The sequence below is a fragment of the Podarcis pityusensis genome (genome assembly GCF_964106645.2).
Source record: "Podarcis pityusensis genome assembly, chromosome: 16".
Classification (NCBI taxonomy): Eukaryota; Metazoa; Chordata; class Lepidosauria; order Squamata; family Lacertidae; genus Podarcis; species Podarcis pityusensis.
Genome location: NC_138041.1, coordinates 38,982,426 through 38,999,425, shown reverse-complemented (window position 1 = coordinate 38,999,425; position 17,000 = coordinate 38,982,426). Strand labels below are relative to the sequence as shown.

At 44.9% G+C, this 17,000-nt stretch overlaps 1 protein-coding gene and 2 long non-coding RNA genes across 4 annotated transcripts in view; 2 read left to right on the top strand and 1 right to left on the bottom strand.

Moving 5' to 3' along the window:
• ATP2A2 (ATPase sarcoplasmic/endoplasmic reticulum Ca2+ transporting 2) overlaps positions 1 to 3,424 on the top strand; it is a 53,757-nt gene extending 50,333 nt beyond the window's left edge. For both annotated transcript variants that reach the window (XR_013980514.1, XM_080985624.1), the window contains exon 21: positions 2,547 to 3,424. Coding sequence is in view for 1 of the 2 variants with exons in the window: in XM_080985624.1 (XP_080841750.1) it covers positions 2,547 to 2,560 (14 nt within the window). In the remaining variant the exon portion in view is untranslated. The remainder of the gene's footprint in view (positions 1 to 2,546) is intronic.
• Positions 3,425 to 6,701: 3,277 nt separating this feature from the next.
• Positions 6,702 to 8,834, bottom strand: LOC308465622. Its single transcript, XR_013980518.1, has 2 exons — positions 8,130 to 8,834; positions 6,702 to 7,332 (listed from the first exon to the last, which is right to left on the bottom strand). It is a non-coding gene; the product is annotated as an uncharacterized lncRNA (long non-coding RNA).
• Positions 8,835 to 11,216: 2,382 nt separating this feature from the next.
• Positions 11,217 to 14,822, top strand: LOC308465623. Its single transcript, XR_013980519.1, has 3 exons — positions 11,217 to 11,355; positions 11,721 to 12,709; positions 12,863 to 14,822. It is a non-coding gene; the product is annotated as an uncharacterized lncRNA (long non-coding RNA).
• Positions 14,823 to 17,000: the final 2,178 nt, after the last annotated feature.

The following is a 17,000-nucleotide window of genomic DNA, read 5'->3' as shown; positions in this document are numbered from 1 at the left end:
ACACCTTTGCTTGAAACCTTGTACAGATGCTGCCAGTTGAGGTTGACCAGCCTTCCTCCAGCCTGGTGCCTTCTAGGTGATGTTGGATTTCACAACTCCCGTCCGCCCCAGCCAACATGGCCCATGGGCAGTGGGGATGGGAGTAGCAATCCACAAAGCATCTGGAGGATACATTTGATTAATAACTTAGTGCACAGCATTTTGGGGGTGAAGCTTTCTTTTCTGATAAACATTCAACAATTTAGATGTTAAAAGAATGGCCAAATAGTGTTTATTTTCTCCCCATTTGTTTACCAGTACAAGTGGTGTCTTAAATCAACAGGGGATTTTTTATTGTTTAAACTGAATGCAAAGCAGCTTTGTGGCAATTCGCTTTTTTATGCTGTAGTTTTGCTTAAATTAGTGTTTAATATTGGGGAATCTTAACTCTGTGGTGATAAAATGCAGTACAGCAGCTCTAGTGTCTCCCAAGGACGCAGCCAATAAGAGGCTTGAACAATGAGCAAACTGGATGGGTGAGGCGTAGCTAAAAACAGCTCAAGTTGTCTGTCCTTGCACTTGTCTTGTTTTACTTTTTGCACTTCTTAACCATCGTTTCCCTAATTTCTGCTTATTGCATTAAAACAAACAATAATAATAATGAAACACTAACACAGAGAGTAAAAAGATCTGCATATTTTCTAACACAAACTCTGTGGGACAGGATACTGCAATTGTACAATAACGGAGTTGAAAATTGCTATAGAACAGCAGAGGCAAATAGGGCAGGGGCTGAATCGTGATGCAAGCTTCATTCTGGACAAGGCAGGTGTAAGGATTTGGGGTACATGCCCAGGGCACCAATTGGCGCAAAATGTCCACGTGCAACGGAGCTGGCCAACCAGGCAATGCTCCAGCGATGTTGGTGTGTCTTCAACCAGCCTCCACCTGCCAGCCCTCTTACTCAAAGAAAACCAGGGAGCGGGGGGGGGCGGTGCTGTTGTCAGCTTCCTCCTTCTTAGTCTCAGTGTTGATGTCGCAGAAGAGGAGGAAGGGGGCAAAACGAGAATGAGTTGGTGCTGCACGTCATTGGCTCAGGCATAGGCAGAGGCCATCGCTGGCTCTAGTTCTCCCTATTGTTAGGGATTTCTGCCTTCCATTCTGCCAGCCATCAATGTCCACATGTTAACTCTGGGCAAATAAAGTTGGTGGGTGGGGTCTCAACAGGACTCTGCCTTGTAAACAATCTCTTTTGAAATGAAAGGAAACGAAAAGGGCAGGAGGTGTGTCACCCATCCCGGACACCACCCCTGCTCCTGGTTCTTGTATGTCTCCATGAGCACAAGGCTGGCATGCCAGTGGTTCTGGTGGCAAAGCTTTTCTGGAAGGAAGAAGGTTTCAGTAGATGGACTAGCCCTGCAGCCTTTATGTTGTCTCACCTTTTTAGTGTATTTGGGGGGTCAGGGAGAGACAGGCTAGGGAAATAGCTTAATTCCTTATTGTACCTATTTCCTTTTAATAAGGTACCAAGGTACCAGTTGCATTCCAAACTACTGGGGCATCCTAGACATCCTATGCTAAGGGGACTTGCAGTTTAAAGACCTCCACAAAATACCACAAAATTATTAGAAATTGAGAGAAAGTTTAAAAACAAACATTGAATGAGAAGCAGTGCTGTTGCCTGGGGAGAATCTGAAAGGGAGACTGGTTGAATGGACAGCCAGACTGACCTGTTTGCTAGGTGGAAATACGTAAAGCAAGCAAAAATGGATTAACAGAACCACTTCTCTTTTTGCTGCAAAGTTAATTGCACACTACAAAACTGAATGGTAGGAATTTGTTAGGGCCTGAGAGATCCAACATGCTGTGGCTAATCTGTAACTCTTAATTCACCGCAGACAAGCCATTAACAGCCAACAAGTGATGAAAAAGGATGTGTGAACATATTTTGGTTACTCCTCAGGGCTTTGGCAACAGCATTTTTTTCTCACCTCACTAAAGGTTTGGGAGGGAAGGGCTTGTGGAAGGGATGGGAAGCATTCAGAGGCTGTTGGACCACAGCTCCCTTCCTCCTTGGGCACTGGTCTGTATGGCTGGAGCTGATGGGAGTTGGAGTACAATAGTATCTGGTAAGGCCGCAGGTCCCCCATCTTAGTAACTTAACAGTGAAAGGGAAATTTGTCCCTGTGTACTGGAAATGGACAATTTTACGAAGTACAGTATCTTTAGCCTCCCTTGTACAACAGCTACTAAATAAAAAGATTTGGCAGTTTGGCTAAAGTTTTTAAGGATTGGCTTATGGGGCAAATAGCGAGTGGAAATCTCTTAACTAGATGTCCTTCCAGCTTTTAATTCTCTGTCATACTTTTCTGATTAACTTGTATTCTCCCATTTGAAAATGAGAGGATGCTTATCAGACTGTTAGAATTTAATTCTATCGCTTTTGAGCCTTTTAAAAATTACAATAATGTCCTTGCTTTTATTAAGCCTTCTTTATCCATCCTTTTCACTAACGTTTTCCCTCTCTCTCTCTCTCTCTCTCTCTCTCTCTCTCTTTTTATTTACAGCAAAACTGGAGTAATCACTTAGTCCTAGACAAATTTTGCAGAATTGTAAGGTTAATTTTCTTGCATGCGTCTTTAGGAACGCATCTACCGAAAACATCTGCATGAGTCTTGTAAATGGGAAAATAAAAATCTCTCCTTAAGGAGGGAGAAAAAAATAGAACTGAAAACTCGTGTTCCACGAAGGAAGTGTGTGGTGCTCTTAAAAAGCTTCAGTTTATATACAGATCTACCAATGTGCAATATGGTTTTTAACTGATAAAACAGACCTCTGCGAAGAAGTTTTGGGGTTGCATGAAGACAAGTCTCCCTAAACTGCTGAGCAAGAATTAATGAGTGGTGATTCGCCAAGTTTTATCTTTTTTCTTTTTCTTTCCATACTTCGTTGTGTAAAATGTCATAGTTTATAAAATGTACAATATTGGACTGTAATGCATGCTTTCAGTTGTAAGTAGCTGATAATCTCTATTGTATCTCAACATAACACTTAAAAACAGCTCTGTACAATATGCAATTCTATTTATACAGGTTCGTTGACAACGGTACTGTTGCTGAACGTTTAAGAAACTGTTAAACCTTCAATTCCATAACTTCAGCTTAAAAAAAAATATCTTGGAGTGTGCAGATAGGTCTATTTTGCACTGTAATAATGTAACTTATTTAAATCTAAAGCCGTAGACACACACCGGTGCAATACACATGTTGTGGTGAATTTTATCTTAACAACAAAAGCCTAATAATGAACCTAGTTCATAAAACAGCATGTGTGACCTTTTTTCTTTGTTAGAAGTTGTAAATAACATTGTCTGATTCAATGCTGATGGTGACAAGCATCACACCTGCCATCCTGGTTTCGGGTAAAATAAACTTATTCTATGATACATAGTTTTTGTGTTTGTTTGGATATGCGTTTAGGAACACACAAGCTTCCTGGTAAGCTAATTCTAAACACGTTTACTGAGAGCCTGTCCTGCACATGATACAGAGTAAGGTGGTAGGATTCTGGACTTCACTGCTTCAAACTATTGGAGAGTGCGCATTTTTAATGTTCCCTGCATACTAAAGCAAAAAATGTCTGCTCCTTTTATATACTGAACTAGAACCTCAGAAAGAGAGAGACCAGCCTGTGGGATCAGGCCAGTAACCCATCCATCCCACCAGCCTGTTCTCTCAGTGGCCAACCAGGTTCCACAGTGGGAAACTGGCCAGCAGGGCCTGAGTGGAGCAGGACTCTTCCCACCTGAGATTCCCAGCCTTCGGAGCCAGTCTGCCTCTGATCCTGTAGGTGGCATGTAGCCATTGTGGCTGGGAGCCACTGAGAGCTCTATCCTCTATGACAGTGATGGCCAACTTGGCCCAACTGCTTTGGGACTACAATTCCCATCATCCCTGACCACTAGTCCTTTTAGCTAGGGATGATGGGTGTTGTAGTCCCAAAACATCTGGAGGGCCGAGTTTGGCCATCACTGCCCTTTGAGAGAGTGCTTTTCTTTTCTTTTTAAGTCGAGCCCAGTTCCCATTTTAGGGAGCTTTTCTTACATGGGAGAATATTCAGAGCTATGAAATCCCAACCACAGGCTCAGGTGGGAGAGTTCAGAATTCTGCTTTTCATTCTATGTAATGTGTGGATTGGCTGGCTCTCGGGAATAAAAGCACATTGCACTGGCTGGGATTCAAAGAACCAAAGAAGGAAGCTTTTGAATTGGGCTTGTTAGAACGGCACGTTGCACAGAAAATGCCCTCTGAAGCTGAAGAGGACTTCAAACCCCATTTGTGATATGGCCTGGGCACATGTCATTCAAAGGAAAGAGAATGCCACTTAACACAGTCCCAAGCCCTTGGGTGCTGCTGCTTTGGATCTGTGACATCAGTTCCAGTGAGATTTCCTTCCAAGCTCTTCACACTTTTAAGTTTGTGGCATTACTTGCGCACGATTTCCTAGCAATGCCAAGGCAACACTTCTTCCTCTTAGAACTACATAGCGTTCCTCTTGGAGTGTGGCATGACTGGGGTAGAGTGTGTGTTAGAAGACAACCTCTATATAATCACCTTTTTCAAAACAAAACAAAAAATGTTTTCCATTGTTTGTATAAAAAAAGTGAGAGACACAAACCATCTTGTGTCCCAACTGAATTATTTATATTTATATTTATTTAATTTTCTAAAGGGTGTACAACTGTTCATACACAAGACGTTAAAATCTTTAAAGCACAGGAAGTTTTCTGTGTGGTGAAATAATCATCCTCCCAAGTCAGAGTACTTAACCTGTAAAGTGCTTTATGTAGTGGAGTCTGGTCCAGCAGGGTGAATGGCCCACCAATCTTCTGCCTGCCTCCTTTCTCCAGGGGGACATCACTCCTTGTCAACTTCCTCCTCATCAGGGATGAAGGGGCCAAAATTAGTTGGTTCTGGTGCCGTCTACTGTCAGTCTCCCTATATTCTGCCCTACCAGTCCCAATGGGCACCAGCCACTGGCTTCATAGACTCATAGAGTTGGAAGAGACCACAAGGGCCATCGAGTCCAACCCCCTGCCAAGCAGGAAACACCTTCATGGTAGAGCTCACACGAACAAAATAATTGTATGAGTTCTACCCACTCAATTAAATCTCCATGATTTAAAGACATCAGAGTATTTTCCTCTCTCTTCCTGGGCTATGACCTTCAACAGGAAGGAGTGATGAAAAAGCCACCTGTGGCCCAAGTCCCTTCGGCTCCCTGCCCAGGGTCTCACGGTCCCTTGCTGTGCGTTGCAGGCTGTGTGTGGCAGTATTATTTGTACCCACATGAATCAAGGAATTATTTTTTCTTTCTTTTTTGCAGCTGTATTTTAACTGTTTGACCAAGACTTGCTTTGTTAGTTTTAATAATTGCAAGCCGTATGAGGGATGGCCACTGTAACCTGTACATCCACCTTGTTGGATGTGCTTTAAATGGATCTGTTGTTAACACTGTAGAACTCTGTGACCCTGGATTCTAGTATTATGCAAATTGGAGGAAAACTCACACCAGAGCGGTAGTCTCATAATCTGGGGAACCGGGTTCGTGTCTCCGCTCCTCCACATGCAGCTGCTGGGTGACCTTGGGCTAGTCATACTGAAGTCTCTCAGCCTCACCTCACAGAGCGTTTGTTGTGGGGGAGGAAGGGAAAGGAGAATGTTAGCCGCTTTGAGACTCCTTAAAGGGAGTGAAAGGCAGGATATCAAATCCAAACTCTTCTTCTTCTACCATGCATAGCTTTCTACCCCTCTTATTAGTCAGAGAAGAATTGATGGAGGCAGGAAGCAGTCAAAGCAAGGCAGATACTATTTTTTTCTGCTGCAATAGAGTCCCCGCCACCGCTGCGGGTGAGGACCCAGAACAAAGGTGTGTAACATACTTTAATGGCTTAGAAATTGCCCAAACCCTTAACCAAAGACCACCCAAAAACATCATATAAATGTCACAGAAAAAGGCAGAAATGCGACAGAAATTTGAGTGTGTGTCTTGTCTCCTGTCCGTCAAGCAAGATACCTGATAATGTTTCCTGATTGCCTTTTCTTGGCCCGTCTGGGTCATTCTTTTGAAAATTGTAACTACCAATTGTTTCTGAACCTCCCCTGCTCATACACAAAACGTGCTATTTTGACTGGATTTGAAGGATTTGTAAGTGAAAATAACTATTGGGAAAGGTTCTTCCCAAGATAGTCCTTCCTACAGCAGAGTAAATATTTGGGGTCCTTAAGAAAGTCTAGATGGTTTCAGGATTGCTCTCCTGTAATATTTAAGATATGTGGTTTATGTACTTATGTGTGTTTACACTGTGCACTTATGAACATTCATTTTGTATGCATTTTCCATACATGCACTTTAGATCGATCATCATTCTTCGACTTCCCCACACATCCCTCCATGGGTTCTTATTTAATCCTTGTTTAGCTGAATTTCCTTCATTACTGCCCCTCTTAATTCAACTTACACTCTAGTTGTTTTTAACTGCTGCTCATATGTCTAGCCCCACTTGGAAATTTATCTGACTGTTGTATTGCTTTAAGTATTCTTTATGAACATTCATTTTATTTATGACACCTTATAATTTTTATAACATGGGGAAGGGCATAGCTCAATGGACAGAACAAACATATGCTACTATATATACGTATACTACTGGATACGTATACTACTGTTTAATATTTATTGTGGTATTCATTGTTGTAAAAAATAACAACAAGAAGGAGGTTCTGGGGGAGAGAGGAAAGTGGGCAGTGGCAGCAGCAGTTCCCTCTTTTGTCTGGATATGAGGGCAGTTGCATAGAGCCCCCCTCACCCTGGCAAAGGCAGGCACAGAAAATAAGCCTCCATCCTGCAGCAGTTGCCTGACCAAGACCTCTGCCTCCTCCTCCTGGTTCTCCTCCTTGTCATCTTCATGCTCTTCATCCTCCTGACTGTCATTCTTGTCCTCCTCCCACCAGCAGTTTAATTTCAGGCATGGCAGAGGTGGGGTACCATTTTACTGTCTGGGGAGGGGAGAAAGGAAGCAACTTAAAGGAAGCCGCCATTCCACCAAGGTCCAAAAGAGGAAGAAGCCAATGGGGGGCAGGGGGCTTTGACCCCTCCCAGATCTTAGGAGGAGGGGGAGGAGGGCAGGATACTTCCATCATGCCTTGCCACCCTCAAACTTTGACCACTGAGGCTGCCACCATCATCACCCACCCGGCCACCTCCAACAACTTGCCAGGAGCCCCACTCTAGCTCCTTCTCCTTGGAGTCACGGGAATGGAAACAGCATGATGTTGGACCAGCACCAGCATCCTAAAAAAGAGGAGCAAATATGTCCATTGGTGGAGTGTGTGGTGAGTTCAGAAGGAAACATCAGGGGTGGAGGTCTCCCTCACCTGGAAGGTGCAGTTGGGCCTTGGGGGGGCTGCCTGCAGGTGTTCTTTGTGACCCACTCCAGATCCTCCAGCCACTTGCAGGAAAAGGGAGGGGAAGAGAGAGAGACAGAGAGACTTTCTAAAGGAGAAGAGCTGAGTGGCTCTCCGGCAGCATCTTTCTCCAGAGGGTTCCAACACAACTCTGAGCTATTGTGGGTTTTATTATGTCTTTACCTGGGCTGTTGACCCTTAAGGTGTTTCATAAACTATGCATCCCGTTTCTGTGCTAGTAGGTTGTTTTAAACTAATTTAATTGCTGTAACCCAACCTGGGAGCAGAGGTGGAGCTACCTGCTCCAGCACCCAGAGTGGACCGGAGTTCCCTAGCTGCCCGCCGCCCGTGTGGTGAGTGTTGGGGTGCTGCTAGCCTCCCGCTGCCTGCGGTGTATGGGGGGCGCAGTGAGCATGGGGGGCTGCGGCGATGTCCCCCCCCCCAGGATGGCACCTGGAGCAGACCGCACCCCCCGCACCTCCCTTTCTCTGCCCGTGCCTGGGACCTGTGAGTGAAGGGCAGGTAGTTAAGAATGATACACACACATACCAGGAGTGTGGGCCCAGGTACAGCAATGCAGAGAAGAGAGACAAGATGGAAGAAACATCCACACATCAGGGCTGGCCTGTGCAGCTTTGCATCTTTAAGTGAGGAGGAACATGGTTGTGTGGCTTCCCTTCTTACCTGTGGCCGTGGGACAGAGGAGGACCTCATTCAGAGGGAGGATGGGGCTGAAGGAGGGGCCCTGTGCCCCCTCCCTGTGGCATTCCAGAAGCACCACCAGGTCCATGAAGAGCAGCACACGCAGGCCTAAGAGAGAGATGGTGTTGCTTCCTGGCTACCCTTCCCTTGGTGCACCCAGCTCCCTCTCGCCAACTCTCCATTAAGCCACAGCCCCTCCCCTCTTTGATTCCTGTTCAAAGGAAGCGCATCCCCCTCCCCACCAAGAGGGCTAGCTTTGGCCAGTCACTGACCCACAGTCTTCCTCTGGGTGGTGTGCAAGCGAAGATGCCCCTCATGGATCAGCTGGTGGCCCCCCAGATCAAGGCTCTGGGCAGCAGGGAGGAAAGACGCAGCATTGCAAGTAGGGGAAGAGCAGGATAAAGACAGGCACTCTTTGCATAGCTGTCAACTTAGATTTAAAAATAAGGGACCAGCAGCCTTGGAAATAAGGGATCAGCAGCCAAAATAAGGGATTTTCAGAGCGCAGGTATGTTCGACTTCTGAGCCCCTCCGAGTCAAAGGCAGAAAGCCCAGCCAGAAGCCAAACGAAGCCTCAAGCGGTGGTTCCCACAGCGCAGCAACCCGGCAAAGGGATACAGCAAGGAAAACCACCGTCACCTCTCCGCTGGGAAGCGCTGAGCAAAGGTGAGTCCCCAGGCAACGCGGCCAATTTGATTGGCACAAGGCATGCAAGCTCCACCCCCCAGTCGTTCTTAGACTCTTTATTGGGTGAGCAACGCAGCCAAACAACACAGTTGGAGCCTCCCTCCTCCCTGGCCGGCAGGGAGGGAGGGAGAGAAGCTGCTTCCTTTGAAACCCGGGAAATTTAAGGGACATCATCAACAAGGGACAGCAGCGGGACACGTCGCTGGGATAAGGGACTTTCCCACCAAATAAGGGACGCTTGACAGCTATGCATTCTTTGGGTTCAGTCAGTCAACCGGCTACAAATCCACCTAGTAGTTACCTTGTTCAACCCACGTTTTACCGGCTTCCTTGCACAAGTTGTGTTATGCTTATTTATTACATTTCTATACCATCCTTCACCCAAGGATCACAGGGCAGTTTAGAATATTAAACACAAAAATACAGAACACAATAACAAACAAAACCAATACTCCCGCGTAGAAGATATAAGGCATACCAGACTGTTCAAAGCAATTCACACATTATTGTCTAATCCTTACAATCAGCTTCCTTGTGATTTTATCTCCACCCTGTTTCGCCATAGGAGATTTGCTTCAGACCTTCAGTCATTTTATATACCCTTTTCTACCTTTCCCAGTTCTGAAATATCCTCTTTGAGGTGCAGCAACCAGAACTGTACATAGTATTTCAAGTGTGATTGCATTAGTCATGGCATTGCAACATTGGCAGCTGCGTTTTTCATCCCTTTCCTAATGATCCCTGGCATGGAATTTGCCTTTTTCCACAGCTGCCTCACACTGGCTCAACACTTTTATTGACCTGCCTACCCTGACCCCACAATCCCTTTTGTGCTCAGTGGGAACCTGCCTGCTCAGATCCCCATTGTCATAGACGTCATTTATATTTTTGCCTCAATGTGCATAGTTTTGCACTTTGCACAAATTACAACTACATTTGTAATTTTCTCGTCCTTTTCATTGCTGCCAATTATGACAGTTAGGGGTTAAAGGATCAAATCTTCCTGGCCCTTGCAGCTAAGAAGTAAGCTAAATAATCCGAGGTGATTCTCACCATTGTTGTCATTGTCAATGATAATCCTTGGCAGAGAGAGCAGCAAATGGATATGGAGTGGGAATAAAGCGTTCCCAAAACATTCCCTCCTCTAAACATACTGCAAAGTTAAGTTGGTGTTTTGCAATTCAGTAGCCAGAGAGGCACTGAAATGTTAAACACTACCCCCACCCCACCTTGATTTGCAGTTTTCCTTTTTATGGTATTGTTGTTCCATGGAAAGGGATCAAATTTAGAGGTCATTTGGCTGATGCTAATTCTTAATTGCAAATAGCTTCATCTTTCTCTCCTCTTCCTTGGATTTAAATGTTCATTTCAGAGAGGAGAACACCATGGCAACCCTTTGGACAGTCTGCTTAGAAGAAACCACACAGCAGGAATTATTTAATATTGAGGCTCCCAATCTAGATACTTCACATCTTGTGTGAACAGAGAATAAATGGAGGCATTGAGAATGGTCATCACAGTAGCAGAACAGGCTCTTGCCTCAGGCAAGGCCTAAGATTGGATCCTAGACTTTTACAGCCATATTGTTTATGATGGCTGTCCTGGATATTATCCAACACTTGCTTGTAGCCTCTCTATGTTAACTCCACCCCTAAAAGGCTGAGCCATTTTGTGTATTGTTCTCTCCCAACTTGTTGAGACATGTCTACTATTTTCTTCTTGTTGTCTTCACTTAGCAGTGGCGGCACATTCTGTTTCACCACTTTAAGTGAAACAGGAACATGCTGGCGCCCTCCGCTATCATCACCCTTCACTGCCACCCTGCCACCTTACCTGTCTTAACTGTGCTACGCAGAAACAGTTGTGAAACACTAGCAGTGGCACTGGCTTCCAGCTAGATATTGAAAGATCTCTTCAGAAACTGGTGCCACTACTAGCAGTAGAGGCAGTGGGGTGGGTGGCAGAGGCAGGCACCTCACCTTGCTTCCTCTGCTCAAGGCGGGCACCTCACCTTGCCTCACCAGTGGGCCTGGTCTGTCACTTATACAGTAAATAGTTCCTGCATGAATAAAGCCTTTGACCTCCATAAACTGTAAGTGATATTTTCAAGGTGCGCATAGTTGACTCTGTCTTTCATTGGCTCTGGCTCCACCTACCGTTTGGGTTGCCTGCCTTCTGCCCTCTTGATTCTAACATGCACCAGCTACCATTGTTTCCAGCACAACATCCTCAGTGGATCTTCCCAGTCAATCTCTATGCATAAGAAGCTAATAAATTACTTAATTAAATTTCTAGGTGGCCCATTCCCCAGGGCTTTTTTAATAACAGGTAAAACACACGCATTGTATCCTATAAACACCTGGTTATACTTTTTTTTATGCTCAGCCTCCCTGACTTTAGACTTCTGAATGCCAGTCTGGAAAGTAAATTGTATGCCCCCCCCTCGTTGTTGTTTTTTACTTGGGCAGTCCTTTTGAAAGGAAGGGAGTACCACAACTGTGGAGCAAGAACAATGTATACAGTGGTGCCTCGCAAGACAAAATTAATTCGTTCTGCGAGTTTTTTCGTCTTGCGAGTTTTTTCGTCTTGCGAAGCACGGTTTCAATTTTTTCAAAAAAATATTCAAAAACCTCAAAAAAGGCTACCACACCACGTGCTACGAGTTGCTCCCCAAAGTCAAGTCGCAACTGCACCTCTTCAAGCAATGCACCCTGTATTACTGTAACGGTTTTAAGAAAAAGGAAACAAACTTGCAAGACGTTTCCGTCTTGCGAAGCAAGCCCATAGGGAAAGTCGTCTCGCGAAGCAACTCAAAAAACGAAAAACTCTTTCGTCTTGCGAGTTTTTCGTCTTGAGAGGCATTCGTCTTGCGAGGTACCACTGTAGAAGGTATTTATTATGATGGTATAGTCAATAAAGTGCTGTCTGTTGATTGACAAATGGGGCGGTTGGTTATGTTGGGATGAAAAGAAATAGCTTATTGAGGCGATAGCATTTCTTAAAGCTCCATGAAACTAAATCCCCTACCTGATCTGGGCTTTTGCACAGCCTCTATCAGTGCCAGGTTTCTGGATTGGCTGCCAATAGAATCATCCAATTCCTGCCAGCTGCTAAACTCTTCCTAAGCCTGGGATCCCAGCTGGGAAATGTTCCAAACTCCTGAAAGCACACTGTGGGTTGCTTGCCTCTGTCTGCTAGCCAAGCTGGCTTTGATGCAATAGTACTTTCTGTTCTCTGGTAAACTCTTAGAAATCTAACCGGTTCTCCTCCTCCTCTCTCACTTTCTATTCAATTTTTCTGGAGTCTGGCCCACAGTTTACCAGCTGTTAATCAGGAAGCAATAGAAAGGAAGATGCGTACTTACCTGTAATTCTGGGTGGCAGAAGGAATTTTGAAGTTTGGGTATGTTTTTCTCTATCTATTTTATATTATAACAATTCAATACATGTAAATAACATAACAATTACATAACAGAACAGAAGTGGCTATATTTTTCCATTAATGTCATTTCAAGCATTTCAGTGGTTTTTCACTCTTTAAAGCACACACGTGTGTGTGAGCACGCACACACACACACACACACACACACACACACATGCTAACACTTAAAAAATAAAATAAAACCAGAGTGCTAGAATAACATAATGGCTAATTGTTGTGAACCGTATCTTAGTTCTTCTATTTATTCAGCAAACTGCCACAGTCTCAACATCATCCCATCATAATCATTCATCACATTTATATCCCAACTCTCCACCAAGGAGCATAAGGCAGCATATGCCGTTCTCCCCATCCCTGTTTTATCTTCACAACAACCCTGTGAGACAGCAGCGTAGCAACCCCTGCCGGCTCCTGGGGTGGAGCTTTTTTAAGCAGTGGCGTAGTGTGGGGGGTGCGGGGGGGGCCAGCCGCACCGGGCGCAACATCTGGGGGTTAGGGTTAGGGGGCGCAAATCCACGGGTTAGGGGGCGCAAATTACTTGCCTTGCCCCGGGTGCTGACAACCCACGCTATGCCACTGTTTTTAAGAGACTGCCAGCAGCATCTCTCCAGGGTTTCAGGCAGGAATTTAGTAAGAGCAGCTGCCATATCAGCCAGGGATTGATCCCAGGACCTTGTATAAATAAAGCCTCTGCTCTGTTACTGAGCTGCAGCCCTTCTCTCCTGGTGGATTGCAAAACAGAAATGCTGGGTATAAATGCATTTTTCAAACATTAATCCTTTTGAATAACCCCATGTACCTAATTCATTTCTTATTTAGATTTAAAGTGACCGCAGTTGTGTACATTCACAATCTGTTCCATTTACCTGTCCCAGGTTCAGTGGCGAACCTTGGCATCACCAACTCCAGCGGCACCCTGTGCAACGCCAAAATCTGGCAGCCCTCTTGCCTTCTGTTGGACTTCATGGTTGCAGTTCCTGCTGCGGCATCCCAGAATCACTGTGCCTGGTGCACCCAAACAGGTTGTACTGCCTTAGATCCGGCTTTGGCAGGTTACTGTTGGAATTAAGTCCCATCAGTCTCCCCGCTGCTTCTCTGAGCTCAAGCAAGAAAATGAAACCAGGACAATAACATGACAGGCAAAGGCACCCGATGAGAAGGTGAGAAGCAAGGCCTGTTAGCAGCGGGGCCCCGAGAGAGAAGGTGTGGGCCTTGGGAGACAACTTGTAGGGGAGCATTTAGTCCTAGACAAGAGGTTTTCCGCCCCTATCTTATATAGAAAGGTTTCTCTTTAAGGTTCCAATAAACACAGCCAAGGATTCACATTTCTTTGCTGAAGGAATATATACATTTGTCATCAGTAGGTGTTTGGTTTTGTTTTCTTATTAGCTATTTGGCTTTGGTTTTGGGAGGTTGTTGCTTCTTTTGACGTGGCAGTGCTCAGACAGTCCTGGAGCAGGTGTCCACCTTGGAGCCTTATGGAAAGATTTAGAAAGCCGCTGATTCTGCGACAAGGGAAAGTACCTTTGCAAGTCCATTAAGGCCCTTTCTGCTGCTGTGCTGGAGGGAGAAGGGAAGGCTGGCAGTAATTTTAATGATGGATTTCATGATATAAACATCCGTCACCAGCTGCAGTGAAATTTCCAATGCTTCTTCCGTGTAGAGCATTAAAAAGCTATTAAATCCATCATTAGCAGCTCTGGAGGCAGCTAGTCTAGAGACATTAGGAGCAAGTGCTTATCGACAGTGCAAACCACCCACCAGTATTGTATTGTTTTTCAGGAATATTAGCCTCAAGGGAGACTTCTATTAGCCTCACCTGTTAGTTCTAAAAGGCTTACAGAAATCGAAGATCCAAACCCAGCTCCCTGGAGAAAGCCCAGCAGCCTGCAATTCAATTAATATCATTTGTTTTAAGAGCAGACTCAAGACACATTAACCATTGCCCCTCCAGCAGCATTTCAGGTTTCTTTTTAGCAGAGTGTTGTGCACCCAAGACGAAGGCAGGGGTGATTGCACATGACCTGCTGTGTTTTTCCATGCCAGCAACCCCTAGCCCTGAACACATTAAATGTATTTATGTATTGAATTATATCCCACCATTTTCTCTACGGAGCTCAATGTCATTTATGTGGTTCTCCCCCACAACCACTACCCTGTGATGTAGGTTAGGCTGAGAGGCAGTGTCTGGCCCAAGGTCACTCAGTGAGTGTCTGAGTGAGGATTCAAACCCTGGGCTCCCAGGTCCTAGCCTGACACTCTAACCACTATGCCACACTGCCATTGCACTGTGCAGTGGTTGCATAAAATGCACACGCCAGCTTAACTACAGCTTGTGTTTTCAAACCAGAGGGAGGCTGGTTTGAAGGAAAACACATCAATCAACAGCAGTTCTCATGGAACTATGGGATACAGATGAATTGTGGCTAATATCTTGTTCTTCGCCGCGTCAAACACCTGCAGTGGGAACTCAGTTGCACAGCCAGCAGCTCTGGCGGCCTGACACCTATGACTGTGCAGTGTGGTTCCCAGGCTGGCTGTCAAGGCACTTAATAATAATAATAATAATAATAATAATAATAATATCTTTATTGTCATTGCCCCCTTCGGGGACAACGAAATTACTTGACTGCTCCATAAAAACACTAATTAATCAATACAGTATAATACAGCAAGGGAGATTAGATGACTTTCAAAGTCCGGGCTTCCCATTCAGGGCCGAGATCGCTCTGGAGAAGAAGCTGTTCTTAAGACGGCTCGTTCTAGTCTTCATCGTCCTGTATCTCCGTCCCGACGGCAAGAGCTCGAAGAGACAGTGACCAGGATGCGATGGATCTTTTACTATGTCCAGTGCCTTCCTATGGCACCTTGTGGCATAAATCTGCTCTAAGGTGGAGAGTGGGCAGCCAACAATGCTCTCTGCTGCCTTAACAACCCTGCACAACCCCATCCTGTCCTGGGTAGTACAGCTTCCGTACCACACACATAAGCCATAGATCAGTGCTTGAAGGCCTTCTTACATGTGAGTGGGCTTAATCTGCCAGACAATCATCTGGTGTCACTAAGTCAGGCCAAAGACAGGTGGGTTGTCCCACCCATCAAAAATAGGTCTGCAGGGGGGGCTGCTCATCCAAAAAGGTTCCTTGTCCTTGGTCTAAGTGTCTTCTGGGTCTCCACAGTCCAGGACATAGGCACACTCCTTTTTGTATGGTCTCCTGCAGGTGAGCTGAAAGAGGCCAGAGTACAAGGCAGCTGGGTGCATATTCCCTCTTCCACACAACAACTATGACGGGAGCAGGAACCCTGGCCTCGTCATTCTTCACTAGCAGCAGTCCCACTAGCTGAATTCCACTTTCCCCAGGACCTCTCAGCAGTCCCTTTTATGTACCGTTTTTCTTAAGAGTCTTCTTCCAAAAGAATGTGATGAGCTGTCTTCCTCATCCTCCTTTCTCTTTTATAAAGACTGATATTATGAGAGGGTGTGTAAAGGGTGGCACAGAACTTACTGCATTTGCATGTATATTCATTACACCACTAGCAAAATTTCAACCAGCAAAAAGTCTAGCTGGAGCTCTTTATCAGCATTGGATCTGAATTGATTTGAACTATGTACTATTCTTGTTTTAAACTGTTTTCATTTCATATATACAATTAATTTTAAAGAACTGTTTTTACATGTACAACTGTTTTAAAATATGTTTTTTTGTTTTACTGTGGGATGCCTCATAGGAAGTAGTTCATAAGTGAAATAATTTTTAAACATCACAAGCCAGGGACTAGGGTGCTTTCTTCCTTGTTTATGAGTTTTATGAACCATTGTAATGTAATGGTACTATATAAATAACAATGGACAACTAATTTACATGTTCCAGTTAAGATAGCCCCCCCCCCAAAAAAAATAAGAATGCCCACACATTGAAAATCAGCAGCTTGTCTAGCAAATAATTGTGTGCCTGGTTTTACTGGCGGTGGGTGATTACAAGAGCTGGAGTGGCATCACAAACAGGGAAAGGCCCCAATTCAAATCTCATCTTAACCACAAACTGATTTTGACAAGCCATTGTTCCCTTTCATTTATCTACTGGGCCTGGAATCGTGAACCAACTGTGTGAACCAAAGGGTGATTTTAGACATTCTCCTCCAATTTCCAAAATGGTTTGTGGAAAGGGGGGAAGAGTGGTGCTTCTTCTGTTTAAAGAGAAAGCAATACATTTCCATTGTACCAGCACTATTCCCTTATCTGAACTAAAGTATCTCTTTGTATCAACGTGCATCTGGCATCCTGTGTTCAAGAATGTGTACAGGTAATGTTGTATCTCCATTCACAAGAACCCTATAACAGTATCAACAACCACTAATTCATTACCTTTATGTTTCCTTGAAGGCAACTTACTTTTCCATCCTGATCTTTGGTAGTATTAGTAGAGTTTTCAGCAGATGATCAAGACACATTGGGTCTTTAAAATTCTTCTGTGATTCAAAAGAGGAGGGTGGGGACCCATGGCTCTCCAGATGTTGCAACTTCCATCTGCTTCAAGCTGAAGGAGTCAATTACGGATGATAGGAGTTGAGAGTGCAACATCTGGAGGGCTGCAGGCTAGCCACCCTTGTGAAAGGGAAGGCCACATCATTAAAAAAAATAATTACTTAACAGAGAACACAGCACTGTGGTCTTGTGCAGATGGGGCACCCAACAGAAGCTGCTGCTGGACTGTGCTTTGAGGA